Genomic DNA, 19408 nt, shown 5'->3' with positions numbered 1-19408 from the left:
TATTAAAATTAAGACTGAGGGGAGGCTATCCAAGTAAGGAACACCTATAATACTCATTGGTAAACATGTTTCAATATATTAAAAAAAGTGTAATTTTTTTTAATCATTAACCCACCTCCAACGAGTAAGAGTGTGATTATCTGTCTTTGTATGGGAGCATTTCCTACCAAAAAGATATCAAATTGTCCTATTTCAGTAACCTTTTGGTATATTCATGATAGTTTTCCAAAAATATTTTTTAAAAGATAGCTTTACCCAGCTTTTTGATGGACACGTTAACACTAAAAAGATGGTGACCACTTATCATTGCCCTCACCTTAATTTCAGCTACTCTGGAAGAAAAGAGGCTGCGGGTGATCTCTCGCTCCATCTCTCTCTTGCTCTGCTTGCTCTCAGCTTGCTGGCCCCCTCCACCGTAAACAGCGCCAGCAAACCCCGCCTCGCCCCCAGCCGTCCAGTCCACCAGGGGGTCATACACAAAGGCCTCCAGCAATGTCAGCAGAGTCTCTCTGCCACGTCGCATGATGTGTAGAACCTGTTTTCAGAGGTGTTTTAATCAGGATTTGCACAAGTTTCCTTGCTCAATTGTCATTTTTCATTCCACGGGATTTGCTAATTTAACAGGTACATTAAAAGGTATAAGAGAAACAGCGTACCTGCTCGCATGAAAGCCTAAAAACACCTTCTACTCCAGTTACACCCAGTGCTGTTTCAATATTCTGTGTCATTCGAAAAGGTACTTTCTCAGGAACTCTAAGGCTTTTACCTTGAAAAGAGAAACTGTTATATTTTTGTCCTTTCATCAAAAATATCTGACCCTCACATAAATGTAAAGTCCAATTTAATTTTACCTTTTTCAAAGCAAACATTGTAATCTATGTGAACCACCTCTCCAGTCGTCATATCAATGAGAACATTATCCAGATGTCTATCTCCAAGGCCAATTATGTATCCGACCATAGACATGACTGCAGTAGATCTGGCGTAAGACTAAACAAGGGGGGAGAGGGGGTGGGGAGAGCAAGTTGTAACACCATCAGCAAATTTCCTTCCAACTTGTACTTGATGCTCTAAAATTTACAAAATTCCATAATCCCACTTGTTTCTAAATAGCACTCCTCAGGGGTGCTACAAGTGGTCCCAGAGGCTTTGCAATGAGCAGCAACAAAACTGTGGTACCTGTTGGGCTACTTAGTATTTGAATACTGGATTTAATAAAAAACAAAACAACTATTTTCAGCCTCCCTAGTTTTTCCTTTCTCAAGCTTTTACTCTTCATTTCACCCATAATCCCCTCTGTTCTGTCTTTACAGTCATGGCCATGCCTTAGAAAACAAACGTAATGTAAGACTTGAAGTAAGAACTACCAAGTCTGCAGTGAGACGAAGGGAAGAGGAGGAAGGTGAACAACACAGACTAGAAAGAAAGCAGACAAAAGGAACATGAATACTCATCACAGCCCAAAACAAAACACATACCTGTGTGACTCTCCACCATTCATCAGGTGTGGTGCAAGATGACCAAAGTTCTTTAGCAAGGAGATTTGGGGGAGTGGCCTCCATTAACTCTTCTAATACCGCCTTCATTACATGAAGAGGCCAATCCCGTCGGGACACATCCAGACTAAGTCCAACTGCTTTTAAAGCAGGGCCAATTTTACTATAATAAAGTTCACTAGGACGAGGTACGATTCCAGGATTCTGAGGAGTCTGGTAAGAATCTTGGGCCTTAAAAAATTTTTTAAAGAAAAACATCAACTTTATTTAAATATAAATATAAAAAGATTACTTTGACTATATAGTAATATTTTAAAAACTGTGTGTGTGTTTTTTTTAAGATTTTATTTATTTATTTAGGAGAGACAGAGTGAGAGGGAGAGCACGAGTTGGGGGGGAAGGGGGAGGCAGAGGGAGAAACAGACTCCCCACCAGGCAGGGAGTCCAATGTGGCACTGGATCCCAGGATCCTGGGACCACGACCTAAGCCGAAGGCAGACATTAACGACTTAACAGCCGAGGCGCCCTTAAAAATTGGTTTTTGAATGACATTCTCCACCTTCCCAGCCAAACTGCACAGACCAAATAGATAATTCTTCTGGACAATGCATCTTTCTCTTAATTAAGTACTACCACTTTATTGAAAACGTGTTCTACTGTTCTATTTTCTTGAGCTTCAATTCAAACTCAACATTTACATTCTTCTTTATAACATATAATTCTACTGAAACGTTATCATTTATGCACAAATTTCATTCTTCACTGGTATGACTCAATCATCAACATACAATTTAACAGTATTCAGAGAAAAATTTAGATAGCCCTTAATTCCCATCTCTCCTTTAATGTTCAATAATTGTTCTGCAGTCTCCTACGCTTATTTTTTAAATTTGACTCCTTTCAAACTCATGTTCCTTCCCATACCTACCCTAATTAATTATTTTGGCTAGATATGGACTTCTGAGGTTGAGACTGTATTAAAACTATCTTTATTTCCATAGCACTTAGTACTATTCCTGGCATATATACTAAGAACCCAGATGCTTAGCTAGAATGAATTCTAAATTAAATCCCTAGTCTAAATCAAAATCATAAATTTCACAGGCACGAAATATGACATCACAGCAATTAAATATAATGTAAGGTTGTCTCTTTTTTACAAACTTAAAAGAAACTGGTTGTCAAAGCTCTCTTATTTGTAAATTTAATTTAGAAGACCCTGGGGCATTGGGTGGCTCAATTAAGCATCTGCCTTCTTCTTGGCTCATGATCCCGAGATCCTGTGGTGCTGTGGTTCTGTGATGGAGCCCCACATGGCCTCCCTGCTCAGCAGGGAGTCTGCCTCTCCTCCCTCTATGTCTCCCCCCCATTCATTCTCTCCCATTTGTTCTCTCTCAAATAAATACAATCTTTAAAAAATAAAAAGACCCCTAGTAAGCCCAATAAAAAAATCATTAAGATGCGAAATATCAGCTTACTGATTAACCACCACAATACCACTCTACCTGCTCCCCCTGTATTTGTCTAGAATAAGATTGACCAAATGTCACCATTTCCGCCTCTTAAAACTTTATTTAAATAAGCCTCGGAAACACTTTCCTAGATACTTCAAAAGTCTGTTCTAGAACATTTATAAATTTACCAAAATGCTCAAGTACAGAAAACATATGAGTATTTCACATAGAACAAGAAAGAGATTAATATGTTTTTATGGAAATTCAAGTAAAAGTACATGTATATCTGAATTTATCAACCTTCTGTGCTTGTAGGGCAGCTTCCCGTTGTTGCCATCGTTTGTAAAGACCAAATAAGGGTGTGGCTCCATCCACCCACTGGATTAGTCCTGATCGTGTTCCTAGTGGCGTTACAGAATAGTGTCGGGCATGGAAACGGGGTGTTTCCTGGCGATTGATTGTAGCAAACATGGTATTCACAATAGACAGGAATTGCATTATTCTCTCATCCAGATGTAAATCTTCTAATCCTATGGAAACAAAATTTAAAGTAGCTAGAGTGGTGACCAAATGGTGTAGGGATGGGGTTACAAATATATCACCCTTGTGTTTCCTCTCAATAACAGCAGCAGTCAAGAACTGAGAGCCAAGGAAGCATAAGGGGAGCATAAGAGAACATTCCATTCAGTCACAAGGTATTAGCCGCTAGCATTATTAGCTATACCTCAGTTCTGCTTATATAGGTTCTTAAGCAAAGAGAAGATAAGGAATAGAAAATCTTACTACATAGCCTCTAACCACTTCCATTCAAAAATCATGAAAGATACAAGACAATCCAGGCTATTCACCTGGAATAAACCTCTCCCAGCACATTCATACACAAAGCATTCACAATCAAATTAAGGCTCTTCTTTTAAATCCCACCTTTGAAAAGATAAGGATAGCTCTTGCCATCTGACCCTAGAAAGAGAAGTTTCTTTGGCTTGGTTTTGGTAGGTAAGATGGTGATGGTTCCGCCCACACTATGGATTGTGACGGTGTCTCTGGCTGACACTTCTCCAGGAAGAGCAATTTCAGTGTTTGTCATGGCAGCCAGCCATGGGCTGATTTCTTCCAGACGCAAGATATAACTTGCACGTTTCTGTGCTCTCTGTTGCAAACTCAGCATTATCTATAAGATGGGGAAAAACAGGTTTAAATTATCACCACAACACTTACTTTCTTCCACATTCAATCTGGCATAAAAATAAACTCAAAATACCAATACAGATACCGCATATTGTAGTTCCTACATTTAATTTCATGCTACATACTTGGGCCATCCTGAGAGAGGAAATACTGGTGTGCTAATATGATCTAGGTGATTCCTACTTTGTTCAGACTTAGCTCTTCTTCTCTGTCCAAACAACCTACGCAATCATAACAGATGGAAGGAAAGCACTGCTGTGATCACAAAATTCAGGGCTGGTAGCAAGCTAATTCCCCACATTAAGCTATGTCTTATCAATGCCAAAACAAATCAATTAGGTTCTTACAACAGAGCAAAAGGTAAAACTGACAGCTGCTGGGTGTCAAGTAGACACACCCTTAGTAGCCACTTGAAAAGCTGGTAACAATTTAGAGCTCTGACCATTTGAAGTATGCAGAATTAACACCACAACCCCTTCTAATTACTCATAGGGAGCGGATCACATGTATAGTTTGTATCCCCACTTGTAGCTAACTTAATAATGTGCACCAGAATTAATTCTGAGCTCCGCTTTCATGTGAAAAATGTTTTATCAATCCACAGTGAGCTTTGTTCCATTAAAGGAAAAAGACAACTGGACACACCCCAAGTATTCACGGACAGGACACAATGGATAAACTGTAGCATCTTTCCATGTTCAGCTGTATACAAAATATGAATGAATCATAAAAACCAAATGCTGACCCACCAATTACGTAATAAACACAGATATATATATATATATACATATATACACACATATACATATAGACGTATGTGTATATATATATGATCTCATTTATATGAAGTTTAAAAAGAGGCAGAAACTAAACAATACATCTTTTAGAAACACATCAGTAAGTAACTTTTTTTTTTTTTTTTAAGTATTCCTCTTATCTCCTCCTCTGGTTTTCTTAGTTTATTGAAAAGGAGACAAAGAAGCAAGAAACTGCTCCTGGAATGCAAGCAAACAAGTTTTGGCTAGGGCTCATATAATAAACTTCATCCTTCACATTAGGATTCTAGTCTTGTGCTTCTAGCTATTTACTATGAATTTAGTATTCTAGTTTCCTCTAGATTGCATTTACTAGTTAAAGTCAGATGTCCTCTTTGTTTCTACACTGTACCTTTTAATAGTTTTCTCATTGCTAAAGTAAGGAAATCAGGAGCAATAAAGTTAAGGGATAGAGAAAGAAAGGATAAAATAAGAAAAAGCTACAAGGTAATAAATAGGCTCCCTAAATAATGGTGCTGTTGCTATACCAGATAAAAACCAAAGTAAATACAGACTAAGAGGACCAAAACATAAAAGGTAAGGATTCTCAGGTGCCTGGGTGGCTCAGTCTTAAGGTTAAGTGTCAGCCTTTGGCTCAGGTCACGATCCTAGGATCAAGCCCCACACATTGTGCTCTCTGCTCCATCAGGAGCCTGCTTCTCCTTCTCCCTCTGCCCCCACTCCTACTTGCTTGCTCTTTCTAGCGCTGTCTCTCTCTCTCTAATAAATATAATCTCAAGGAAAAAAAAACACAAGGATTCTCAAATATTTAAATATGCTAATCATTCCAACAGCGTATGGAGAAGTGATTTTTCAGTTACTTATAAATATTGATGTTGTTATATGTGATTATTTGGTCTGTCAGAATCCCTAAGAGAGGCTACATAGGTACAAGATCAAATTTTATAATCTTTTATAAAGATAATAAAGCAAGTCATTAATATTTAGGCCAAGGCCAGACCCCTTCATTAATGACTTTCTTACAGTATATCCTTCCCTAGTGTGAACCCTCTATACATAAAAGTTTTGCTGCCCTAGGCCCATTCGCTCCCAAATTCTCAAAATGAAGAAAATACCTCTCCCCACATTCCTTATATGGACCTACAAAATCTCTCACATTCCAAGTAAGGAGAGTCCCCATATTTGAGTTGTGTATCTCATATGGAATTTCCCATTTTAGTAGCATTCTTGAGATTTTTCTGTACCTCTTTAAATGGAATCCAGCTGCTTCCAGGCTTTGCAGGATTTGATGGTGTCTTCAGCTTTTCAAGAGCATTTTCAATTGCTTCACCATAGTTATCCTGAAACCACTTTTCATGAGGAGTTTCTGCAGGGGCTGCAGTGATGCTCCTTACATGCTCCAAAGCAAACACAATGGGCTTCATCAAAGCTGTGTGCTTTTCCCGCATGATTGCAATTTTCTCTTCCCTGACCAGGAAGACATAACGAGTTTTACAAACACGGAACAGTTTAAATGCATCTACTGTTAAGTAAACAGTATAAAAGAAAAAGCTAAAATAAATACTAGCACAATAACTTATAAACACGTGTCAAATAAGTAAATAAAATCTTTAAAAAAAAAGACATTATTGGGGCGCCTGGGTGGCTCAGTGGTTTAGGCCACTGCCTTCGGCTCAGGTCATGATCTCAGGGTCCTGGGATCGAGTCCCGCATCGGGCTCTCTGCTCGGCAGGGAGCCTGCTTCCCTCTCACTCTCTCTGCTTGCCTCTCTGCCTACTTGTGATCTCTCTGTCAAATAAATAAATAAATAATTTTTAAAAAAAGGGACATTATTAAGAGAGTTAAAAGAATGCACGAAATGGGAAAAAATATTTGCAAATCATTTATCTGAAAAAGGGGTTAATATCCAGAACACAGAGCAAACTCCTAAATCAACAACAACGAAACCTCCAAATAACCCAATTCAAATAAACACAGCATTGTAGGGGTGGGTGCCTGAGTGGCTCAGTGGGTTGAGCCTCTGCCTTCGGCTCAGGTTATGGTCTCAGGGTCCTGCGATCGAGCCCCACATGAGGCTCTCTGCTCAGTGGGGAGCCTGCTTCCTCCTCTCTCTCTGCCTGCCTCTCTGCCTACTTGTGATCTCTCTGTCAAATAAATAAATAAAAACTTTTGAAAAATAATAATAAAATGAACACAGCACTGTAAAATGTCCAGCCCACAAAAACACAGCTTTTAAACACCTGGTACTGGGAAAACTGGATGTCCACTCACAAAAGAATGAAGTCAGACCCTTACCTTCTTTACACTATTATGTAAAAAAAATAACCCCAAATGGATCAAACACCTTAAGACCTAAGACTCTCAGAAAAAATGTATGGGAAATGCTTCTGGACACTGGATTTGGCAATGACTTCTTGGATATGGCACAAAGCATGGGCAATAAAAGAAAAAGTACAGAAAAATGGGGTTAATACATCAAATTCAACTTCCATGCAACAAAAGACACTATTAGGGGTGCCTGGGTGGCTCAGTGGGTTAAGCCTCTACCTTCTGCTCAGGTCATGATCCCAGGGTCCTGGGATCGAGCCCCGCATCGGGCTCTCTGCTCACTGGGGAGCCTGCTTCCTCCTCTCTCTCTGCCTGCCTCTCTGCCTACTTGTGATCTCTCTCTCTCTCTGTCAAATAAGTAAATAAAATTTAAAAAAAGAAAAAACAGACATTATTAAGAGAGTTAAAAGAATGCATGAAATGGGAAAAAATATTTGCAAATCATTTATCTGAAAAGGGGGTTAATATCCCAAATACAGAGCAAACTCCTAAATCAACAACAACGAAACCTCTAAACAACCCAATTCAAATATGGGTAAAAGACTTGAATAGACATTTCATGTAAGAAAATATTCCAATGATCAAAAGGCACAGAAAAAGAAGCTCAACATCATTAGTCATTAGAGAAATGCAAGTCAAAACCACAATGAGATACCACTTCACATCTATTAGGATGTCTACTATGTTAAAAAATAAATAACAAATACTGGCGAGGATATGGAGAAACTGGAACACTCATGCACTTTTGGTGGGAACGTAAACTGGTGTAGGAAAACCGTTTGGTTGTTCCTCCAAGTTAACAAGAGAGTAACAATATGACCCAGGCAAATCGACTGGATCATATACAAAATAATTGAAAACAGGGGGTCAAACAGACACTTGTACACTAATGCTCACAGAAGCCCCGTTCTCAATAGCCAAAAGGTAAGAGCAACCCAACGTCCATCGACAGACAACTGCTAAACAGAAGGTGGTATACGCATACAATGGAGTATCACTCAGTGCTAAAAGGAAGGAAATTCTCATATGTTACAACATGCATGAACCTTCAAAACATACTAAGTGAAACAGGCCAGACACAAAGGGACAAATACCTTTGACTCCACTTACATGGGGTGCTCAAAGTAGTCAGATTCAGAGACAAAAAGTAGAATAGCAACAAAGAGGTGCTAGGGTTAGGGGGCAATGGACAGTTAATGTTTAGTGGGTACAGAGCTTATGTTTGGGATGAATACATTCCTGAAATAAACAGAAGTGATGGTTGCACAATACTGTACATACATTTAATGCGACTGAACTATACACTTAAAATTGGTTAAAATAACAAATTTTACGTTTTGTATATTTTACATTAAAAGGGGGCTTGGGGCAGCTTCATCTTCAGAACAGAAGTGTATGAAAACATACTTGCGTAAGGTGTTGTTGTTCTGGACTCTCTTCACCTCATCTTCCAGCTGCTGGATCCGTCTCAGGACATACATGTGTTGCTGTAACAGAACTCCCAGCCAGAGCTCATCCCAGAGGACAGTGACCCTGCGCAGCTCCGCCACAAGCATCTGAACCTGCACACACAGCACATCCAGATATGCTCATCTACAAGTTCATATCCGGCAGTCGTGCCAACACTAGAAATTACAAGTTCCGTGTGTGCATCTTTTGTTCATTATACGATCAGAGAACCTGGACTAGTGATTCTATAAATACAGATTGATAAAACCAATCCTGAACTGTAAAGCCAATTTCAATTATTCTAAAAGCCTTTTTGTTCTTCAGGTATCATTTCCATGTTTTGTTTAGGTTGTTTTTTAGGGGAGAGGGAAATGTAATAAAAATTGTTTAAAAACATACAAACTGTGCTTTATACCTGTAACACCATAGTGGGGTTTGCAGAGGACAGCTTATCCACAATCTTGCTGTAGCAATCCTGCATCATGGCTTGGTCTTCATTCAGTCCACTTTTAGGTTCATCCTTATTGCTATCCTGAGAAGCAGGAGGACTCCCTCCCTCACATTCAGAAACTAGCAACTCTTCTCCTTGAATATTGCCAAGCAAAGTTGGAATTGCAGAGGAAAACTTATTTCCTATAAGAAAATGGAAGAATTAGGTAGGCTTTGGATGTTTCCCCTATGTGCATATGTTAAGGAAAACATTGGTAATCTATTCAACTCCAGAGCACTCACTTAACTAATTTGCTTTTCATGCATTAAATTAACCAAAGATCATGGACATTCTCCCTTGCCGCAGGTAAGCTTTTATATTTATACTATAAGCAAATGGAAGATAATGAAAAATAAATAAATAAATAACAATTCTCAACAAATTAAGAGTCTTCTCGCAGCCAGAACCTAAAGCTTGGTTTCATCCTTATCTACCATTTACTCAGCTCATCGGTGAACCTGAGAGCACTGGCACAGTTTTCTAAGCCTAAATGGGTTACTGTGAGAATGAAGAGCATGTGTAAAGCACATGCCCTAGTCCTGGACACAGCAGTAACTACCTCAATAAATGACAATTATTATTATTACTGAAAAAAACCACAAACTCCATCAACTCTGTAACAGAAAGCTGAAAAATTTACCTAACAGACATTATCTGCAGAATAGTTTATACTTAACATAGCAGTATTTTAATATTCCATACCTGAAGCCTGCGACTCAGTACTAAGTGATATGGTACCCACTATTGCAGGGTACAATATGAGATGTGGGGAATCTTGAGCCACTCGGCAGAGAAGGTTACAAATACTCTGGCGCACATATACTTCAGGATGGTTTAAGCGTGAGAAAAGTTGTGGGATAATTCCTTCAGGATAAGAAGAAAGAAGGATAAAGTTATTAAAAAACTGTCAACATAGTAGATGCAAAAGCATAAAACCTGGTATGTGTCAGAATCAGATCTAAGGGCCTCAGATTTCTCCCTGTGATAACAAAGAACCCTAACAATAGTTCTTGATTTGCAAGTCTGGTTAGGGTACAGAGCTATAATCAAAATGCAGAGCGATTCAACAATGTTCTGGCAAACTGTATTTTCTATGAATGCCTGTAAAGACAGATAATTTTTAACAAAGGGCATACAACAATTTTTGAAACTTATTTTCACCACTGTCTCCAAAATTCATTTTGTATCCATTAACGCTCCTGTCAACCTTCTAGTTCTCTGAGAGGTAGGAGAGGAGAGTATGTAACGTGCAGTTCCTGGTGTCCCATCAACTAATGTAGGTACTCTATAACACATTAAAATAATAAACATAAAGAAACTGCTATTTTTTTTATTGTCTTATGTATCCTACCCAGAAAAAATTGTTCCTGAAACCCTTTATTCAGACCATTACCTCTCCACGGAGCAGTAGGTGTTGTTTCCAAGCCGTGTTCCAGATACTGCCTGAGCTCGCCGGCATGCTTAACGAGCAACCTGAGCAAGCGCAGTGTGGCCATCACGATCACATCATCAGTGCTCTGCTCTGCTCTGTGACTCAAATGTAGCCTGGGGTCATCTTCATCTAAAGGAATCTAAGGGGGAAAGGTGAAAGGCAGAAATAAGAATACTGTTTTCGTCTGCTAGGAAGGAAATGTCATATACATTCTCTTAGACCCCAACGTCATGCTACCTACCTGACCAGCATTAAGTTTAAGGAAAGTAAAATAGGCGCTGCAAGACAGCTTGTACAGGCTGAAGATTCTATCTACGACCTTTCTCCATACTTTGATAACTCCTTCTGTTGCACTTTCATCAAGTTCTGAAAGCCACGGGCAGCTTGAAATTAACTGACGCCAGATAACATCAACCATGTCATCTTCCTCATTATCTTCACCTTCTGTTATCTGAAGCGTTATATCTTCATCCTGAAGAAAATTTGGGCATAAAATGCTACCTTTTTTAAAGTAAACAGAAAGGGGGGGGGGGGTACATGACTTTCCTATTCTATGAAAGCATTTTTTCTTGCTTATGAAAAATTAAATTTCATTTAGTTTCACACACGCTAAATTAATGTCATTATGCTCCTCTGTAGGATATATTTACTAAAGTAGCTAATGAAGGATTTCAGACTTTGTTTTTTGGTACTTTAAATGCTTCTAAGTTACAATACAGTATTCTGCCTGCAGAACATTAAATGTAATCTGTTCAAAAGCTTGAGGCTTGAATGTATACCAAATTCACTCACAACAGCCTTTACTCTCTTTACAGTAATGGGCACATACACAACGCCAGCTCTGGAGGACAGATATATACTGGTCTAGAGCAAGATGAGTCAGTACAGTTTAGCCTACGAAATAAAATCCAAATTTTTTTAAAGTCTATTTAAAAACTCAATAGCTCTAACATTCTAGAATTAACAGAACTCTGACCTGAGAGAGAATAAATCCTACAGCTCATTTAGTCTACTAGTTTTCAACTCTGGCTATGAATTAGAATTACCTAGTAAGCTTAAATACATATACCCACGTCCCACTCAGAGTACATGGGGTGGTATTCAGGCACTAATGTGCTTTAAAAGGTCCCAAGCTAGTGTTAAGAACCTAATTTCTGATCAAAACAATAATTAAAAGAGAAATTTAATTCACATAAAATAAATTTCACCTATTGTAACACGACCTTAAGGAAATGATTTCTCAAGGTATTACATTCTCCTCAGAAAAGTATCATAACTCACTTTCATCTTAAAACTCAAAGTTTTGATTTGTAACAGTAGCTGCCTAAACTCCATTCAACATGTAATCAAGTGTATGTGATCAACCTCTTCAAAATCAGTAATTTTTTTTTTTTTAAGAGTTGATTTATTTGTCCGAGAGAGAGAGAACAAGCAGGGGGAGTGGCAGGCATAGGGAGAAGCAGGCTCCCCGCTAAACAAGGAGCCTGATGTGCGACTCGATTCCAGGAACCAAGGATCATGACCTGAGCATAAGGCAGATGCCCAAATGACTGAGCCACCCAGGTGTCCCCAAAATCAATGAATTAAAAAAGTGATCTTGACACCGTTTCTCCCAAACACTATATGATGTTTTCCTTGCCTGAATCCCCGCTGGCCGACACACAGCCTGTCCAAGAATACCAAATATTCTCTCTTTTTCTTCTTCAGTTATAGTGTCTGGAAGCAGATTCTGAACTTCAGATTTTTCTCTAGGCAGCAGACGAACACCTTCTCCCTGACTATAAAAATAAACAAGTCACTGGTTCCAGCTACCAACACTTGTCATGTGAAGCTACCAAAACATGTCAGCAGACATTTCAAATCTCTATCTTTCAATGTATTAAATAAAATTACGCATTTCAACATACATACCTAGCATTATCAACCACCTTTCTGCCCCACCTATAAGCCCAACTAGCCAGTGCTGCCCAGGATTTGGCTACTTCAGGTGCCTGTACTGAAGATAGGTGATACAACTGTCCCAAAATGAAGTCAGGTTCTCCAACTCCAATATGCACTGCCATAATGGAAAAAAGAAAAAAGAAAGGACTCAGCAATGTTACATTCATAAATTTTAAATGGCATTCCTACCAACATTTTAGAATTTCGTTATTTGTAAGCTATCTCTAAGTCCCAGAATATTACAGTACAAAATTCGATCCAAGAACACATCTTTATTATGCTTTTCTCAAAGGCTAATATACTGAAATCATCACTCAGTTTTGCAAGGCAGCTTAAATTATCACCATGTGAACCACATAAATATCTTTCATGACACTGAATCTTATATAAAACAGTTCAGGCATCACATGTGTTGTACAAGGTCTTGAATTCTAGTTATGACTGGCTCTTTCCTTGTGATTAGGTTAAGCCTGAACATTCTGGCAAAAACAATATATAGGTGATCAGTATACAATCTCACTCAGTCAGAAATTCATGAGGTAAATATCTTTCAGTTTAGGAGTGAAGAAACCACCTGCTATAATGCCATTTGCCAATATAAGATTTATAATAATCACAGGACACATCCCTTATGAATATCAAGACTGTAAATTACATAGATTATAATTATTTTATAAGACCAACCTTCATAAAAACCAAAATCAAAGTACATTCTCATCAGCAAAGAGGTTGCCTACCTCCCAGTCTATAAAACCTGAACGGAACAGACACTCCGACACTGCACGAACTACCTATTTGTCAAGGACTTTTCTCCTACCACCACCAGTGTCAGAATGTGAAACTTTCATCTTTGCTAGAGCTTCTGTGCTCTACCAGCCAAGGAGACCACAGGCAACAACTGTGTACCTTTCTGGCTCTTTCTAGTGTGAGGAAGAACTCAGGTATCTGCAGTCAGACTTTCTTGCCCGCAAAAACATCTAAGTCCATAAAAGCACTGTGGCTTGGGAAAAGCCTGTGGAGCATTTAGGTGACTTCCACAGTGGCATTAGACACTAAACAAATGTGTTTTAGTTACTTCCAGACAGTATAATATATTAAATTTCCATGCAAACAATTTTTGTGGCAAATTACAGCCAGCATAACATTATAAACTTTAAAATAGTGGAGAAGTAACTTCTAAAGCTGGTATTTTAAAGCTAATAAAGAACTCCTACCTGTAGATTCGCTCTCAATCCGAGGATACTCTTCTTCCATGGTATTAACAGATGGCAGTTCTATTAAGGCAAGTATGTTTTTAGACAAAGTAGAAAGACCTGTGAAGTTCTGCTGTTGCTGAGCTCTGTAAACCTGTTTCAGCTGTCCTGAAATTTCTTTCCATTCTGCCTGGATCCATTTAGCCAGTGTCAGGATTGACTTGGCAACTGCATATTCAGCTTTGGCAGACTTGCAGAAAGATATGGCACAAGAACTCAACATTTCCATTGCATGTGTTGACTGGCCTATAGAACACCAAAAACCAGCTCTTAGAAGCCTTATCTGCAAATTATTAACAGTATTTCAGCGTAAAGTAACATTGTAAATTCAGTGGTAATCAATGATCTCTAGGAACATTACTTTGATAAACTGTAACAAAATCACCTTTTTCTAAAGCACCAAATTACAAATGCTATAAATTGATTACAAGTAATTTACTATTCAAGATCCAAATATTCTGTCACAGCTGAAAAAAAATAATCTTTTCTTTTATTGCCTTACAGCATACATATTTCATACACAGGATTTTCATTTTAGTCATACATTAAGCACAGTTCATTTTACTAACCTGCTGTATATAGCAATTTGGTTTTTTCGATATCAAGTTCAGGCCCCCATTTTTCATCCACTTGACCTTGAGTTGATAGTTTTTTAAAATGCTGGACTAAATCCTGTGCAGTAGTAGTCTTTCCCAGCTGAACCTCACTACACTGTGCCAGCAGTCTTGTTGCAAGTGACACATTCCCTCGTTTTCTAGCAAATTTTGCTGCTGTTAGACCTAATTCCATGAGATGGCTTCTAACTGGAACGGTTTGTTCTGGAGGGGGGGAAAAAGTTGCATTAGTTCTTTTTTTTTTTTAATATTTTATTTATTTATTTGACAGAGAGAGATCACAAGTAGAGAGGCAGGCAGAGAGACAGAGAGGAAAGCAGGCTCCCTGAGCAGAGAGCCCGATGCGGGACTCGATCCCAGGACCCCGAGTTCATGACCCGAGGCGAAGGCAGCGGCTTAACCCACTGAGCCACCCAGGCGCCCAAAAGTTGCATTAGTTCTTGACTGCTCTAACCCAGACTGCACGGAAACATGGCCAAAAGTTCTTCCCCAGCCATTTTCCCTTCCCTACCAACTCCCTAAATAAAGATAACCCATTTTTCGTTATCTTTAAATCCCTAGCAGCTAGCACACAGCTTGGCATATAATAAATGGTACTTTTGTTGAAATAAATGTATGCAAATGATGAAGCAGACAAAGCAAAAATCATTCACTGTAAGAAATTTGTTTTTCAGTTACTAGATCTTCTAACTAAAGAGCATAAGCCAAAGTGTGGGGAAAAAGCTAGACCATCTCCCTCTTGTTGTGGAAGTACCCTCTGCCCTCCTCTCATGCCATTCTCTTGGGAGAATTTCTGAAGAATCCTTCGTCTCCTTCTCATCCGCTACCCATCCATTAAAACTCATGGTCCTCAGGGTCCGTCCCAGGCTCTCTACTCTTCCCACTCCGCATATTCTCCCAGGACACTGCCGTCTGTTCCTGTAGCTTCAATTACCATAGGAATGCTAATGACTCTTCAATCTTTATCTCTAGCCAGACCTGATATCTGAGTCCCATCTGCCTACCAGTCACCTACACTCAGGTATTTCAAGGACACTTTTTACCTGTGTCAAGTGGAATCCATTTTCTACCACCCTCCAAACCTTATACTTCCTTCTGTTATTCCTTTCTCAAGGAAAGGCAAATGATCCACCTGGCTACCTAAGCAGGTGCCTGCCAGTCATCTTAAGACTCTACCTGCAGCCCTCATATCATATCATATCTACTTTTTTCTATCCTTACTGCCACTACCTTGGGTACCTTTAGCAGGAATTTCAGCCTAGCTGGTCCCTCTGACCCCTAAGTGCTATCCTCTTCTGGTTCATTCTCCAACTTTCAACTAAAATCATCTTACACAAAGCTAAGTCTTTAACACTTAACTTCCCTTTGATGGCTTCCCATTGCCCCTCTGACAAAACCCCAACTCCCAGATGTGCCTTGAAAGGCACTGATGCCTTCCATTTCATTCCAGTCTCAATCTCCTTCTACTTCCTCTCTTCCCACTCTCCCTTAGGCAAACTGTCACCTAAGAATCTTTCATTATTGCCTGCTGGCCTTCACATGTTGTTTTCCAACCAGTCTACTGCCTTCCATCTCATCCTTACCTCCCTCAAGAACCAGCTTAAATGTTACTTCCTCCTCAAATCCTGTTCTGACTGATCCCTAGGTCTAAATTCATACCCTCGTTGTACGTTCACCATGTACACGCACTTCCACTCAGCACACCATACTGCTGTCCCTTGAGTTCAGTTTTCCCTGCCAGACTCTAGAATCACTGTGGTTCCTGGAATGCAGAAAACAGGCTTGTCTCGTTGACCGTTACATCACAACTTCGAGCACATACTTCATAAGCACTTGCTGAAGAAGGGGGAAAAGCAAGGAGTGGAATTGTGTCTCCAAATAAAACCACCGTATTACTGACTTGGTATTCCCAATTTTAAAACTTGCTCAATAAGGGAAGGATGAGGAAAAAAGATGTCTATCTGTTGTCCTGTTACACGCCATCTGTGCTGGGGCTTTTATATGCCCTGCCTCATTTCCTAGAATCCTTAAAACAATCTCCTGAGTAAGGCAATATCCTCAACTGAAGAGGAAAGAGCCTCTTAAATTTAATGATTTGCCCTAAGGTCCTTCCATTTGCAAATGCTGGGCTAACAATCCAACCAAGGGTATATGGCAAGGAGGGTCCAGGTGAGTCACAGTTCCCAGTTATCACTGGGCAATCCCAAGTCCATACCCCAACAAAACCTTACTTGAAATTTAATACACAAATATATTAAGCTTAGCTACATTTTAAACTAACATTCTACAGAATTCTGTCAATTTTTCCATTTTCAAGCAATAAAGTAAATTGCTAGCATCCCTTTAACATGACAGACATTTCTTTCTTAAAAATCAATTAATCAATCCTACTTACAAAAGAGAGAGACCTACTAATATTTATACAAGTACTACTTCTCTAAGTATTCATTTGGAGTGTTTAAAAACTTAACATTCCCAGTACATTGTATCTGACAAAGAATTTGTATCCAGAACAAACAAGTCTATGACTTGATTAAAAATGGGCAAGATGGAAACACTTAACAAAGTAAGATATACAATGGTCACCATGCAAAAAATGCTTAATCTCATTAATCACCAGGGAAATGAAAATGAAACCACAATGAGGTACTACTATTATACACTGGTGCCAATGACTAAAATTAAAGACCAGCACTACCAAGGATGTAGATGCCAAAAGAAAATGTCCAAACACTTTCTAAGAAAATGCCAAACTATTTTTTTTTAAAGATTTTATTTATTTATTTGACAGACACAGATCACAAGTAGGCAGAGAGGCAGGCAGAGAGAGAGGAATGAAAGCAGGCTCCCTGCTGGGCAGAGAGCCGCATGTGGGGCTTGATCCCAGGACCCTGGGATCATGACCTGAGCTGAAGGCAGAGGCTTTAACCCACTGAGCTACCCAGGCGCCCCAATGCCAAACTATTTTTAACATTAAACTATATGACCCAACTTGGAGGTATTTACTCAAGAGAAACATAAATATACGTCCACTCAGAGACCTGTACATGAACTTCATAGCAGCTTTATACAGTAGTCCAAATTTTAAAATAAACAACTCCAATATCCACCAAAAGACCCAGAGATAAATTATTGTATATCCACAAAATGCACAGTACTCAACAACGACAGGAAGGATCATAGTACTGCTACACAAAACAGAGGAACCTTAAAAATAAAATGTTGAACCAGAGAAGTCAGACACAAGAGAGTTGCATGATTCCATTTATATAAAACTTTAGTAAAGACACACCTAATCTACAGTGACAGAGAACAAATCAGCAGTTGTCCAGGAACGGGAGAGATGGGAGAAGTGACTGGGAAGAGGCATTAGGAAACCTTTTGGGGTAAGACCAATGTTCTCTATCTTGATTGTATTGGCGGTTACACTGATGCAGATGTGTCAAAACTGGAACTGTGCATTTAAAATGTGTAAACTATATCTCAATCAAAGCTAGTAAAAAAACCAACCTAATTACCTTTTATCTTCTCCAACAACTGACTCTGGTACATGGTATATCTTAATGCCTGCATCCATGGTCTCACATCATGCTGTTTACATGAACGCAGAGCTTCACTGAAGAGTGGAATAAGACAATCCTGCCAGAGAAAAGCCAAAACTACTTAATGTAAACAGCCTCTTTATATGTTAGTAGGTTGAGGTAAGCTGTGTTCCCCATAAGCCAGCTGCTCCAGGCTCATCTATTAAACTCTCTACTATCTTCAATATCTCCTAATCACAAGAGGAAAGACACTCTAAGAGCAAAAATCTTTGCTTTGGGGGGGGGGGGGGAGTCCAATTTATCAATATACTTATCAATAAAGCACTTTTTAAAAAATTAAACACAGCATATTTAGTATAAAGCAGAAGTTGAATTACAGAGAAACATTAAACTATTGCTTTGTAAGCAGATTCTCAAAGACTATAATTCCCTTGGGAAGGGCCCATCTTTGGTTAAACTTTACCCTATCTGGGAAGAGGATGAAGTGTCTTCATTTTTATTTAGTTCTTTTTTTTAAAGTAAGCTCTTGGCTTGAACTCACAACTCTGAGATCACGAGCTGCACGCTCTACCAACTGAGCCAGCCAGGTGCCCCTGAGAGTCTTTGTTTTAATCAAATCTAAAATTTATAACACCTTTCAATGGAAAATATATTTACATACACCAACCCTTCTTTCAAAAAAAAGGGAAAGAAAGAAAAGAAAAATTAACCAATTAGCCATCCTTGAAATGATGTATCTTGGGTTTCTCCATCTGCCTCACACTGTCCTGAAATGAAAATGTGCCTGAAAATGACATTTTAGATTTCTTGATTTACTAGCTTGTCCAACAAATCCTACTTTAAAAATTAAAAAAAATCTTGGGGTGCCTGGGTGGCTCAATCACTTGGGTGTCTGATTCTTGGTTTTAGCTTAGGTCATGATCTCACAGGTCACAGGATTGAGCCCTGTGCCAGGTTCCATGCTCAACAGGGAGTCTGCTTGAGATCGTCTCTTCCCTCTGCCCCTTTTCCATGCTCTTTCTCTCAAATAAATAAAATTTTTTAAAAAAAATTCTACACGAATGCCTATGAATGTTCAGAATACCCTGATAAGGATACACATATACACACCTCTGTGGAAAGTCTGTTCGAAACTGTGTTCTCCAAAGCAGAAGAGCAATACAGCTGTAAGGTACTTAGAACTGGCAGAGACTGTGAAACTGTTAAAGTAGAAAGTCTCAGTGGTCCAATAGCTATGCGGGACGTCTGCTTCAAGTACTTTACCACATTCCTGAAACAAAATATTCACTGTCAATCAATAAATGAGATTTTCCAACCTGCATAATCACTGGAAGGATAAGACAGTTTGATAAGATGGTACTACAGTGGCATCCAAAGAGGAGGAAGGAAGAGGAGATGCCTTCCCTCTAGTAAAATGACGTAAGTCAAGACATGCTTCTGGGGAT

General features: G+C 39.1%; 1 protein-coding gene across 3 annotated transcripts in view; it reads right to left on the bottom strand.

Annotated features, from left to right (window-relative positions):
• Positions 1-19408, bottom strand: part of SMG1 (SMG1 nonsense mediated mRNA decay associated PI3K related kinase) — a 105460-nt gene that overhangs the window by 25315 nt on the left and 60737 nt on the right. For all 3 annotated transcript variants that reach the window (XM_045993955.1, XM_045993956.1, XM_045993957.1), the window contains 18 exons: positions 19074-19233; positions 17940-18060; positions 14377-14625; positions 13769-14053; positions 12525-12669; positions 12253-12391; positions 10855-11085; positions 10575-10752; positions 9884-10045; positions 9107-9324; positions 8650-8804; positions 6159-6381; positions 3875-4121; positions 3251-3480; positions 1479-1727; positions 852-990; positions 657-766; positions 317-535 (listed from right to left, as the gene is read on the bottom strand). In XM_045993955.1, the coding sequence (XP_045849911.1) occupies positions 317-535; positions 657-766; positions 852-990; positions 1479-1727; positions 3251-3480; positions 3875-4121; positions 6159-6381; positions 8650-8804; positions 9107-9324; positions 9884-10045; positions 10575-10752; positions 10855-11085; positions 12253-12391; positions 12525-12669; positions 13769-14053; positions 14377-14625; positions 17940-18060; positions 19074-19233 (3460 nt within the window). The remainder of the gene's footprint in view (positions 1-316; positions 536-656; positions 767-851; positions 991-1478; positions 1728-3250; positions 3481-3874; positions 4122-6158; positions 6382-8649; positions 8805-9106; positions 9325-9883; positions 10046-10574; positions 10753-10854; positions 11086-12252; positions 12392-12524; positions 12670-13768; positions 14054-14376; positions 14626-17939; positions 18061-19073; positions 19234-19408) is intronic.

The sequence above is a fragment of the Meles meles genome, chromosome 21 (genome assembly GCF_922984935.1).
Source record: "Meles meles chromosome 21, mMelMel3.1 paternal haplotype, whole genome shotgun sequence".
Lineage (NCBI taxonomy): Eukaryota > Metazoa > Chordata > Mammalia > Carnivora > Mustelidae > Meles > Meles meles.
This window is presented reverse-complemented; position numbering and strand designations above follow the sequence as displayed.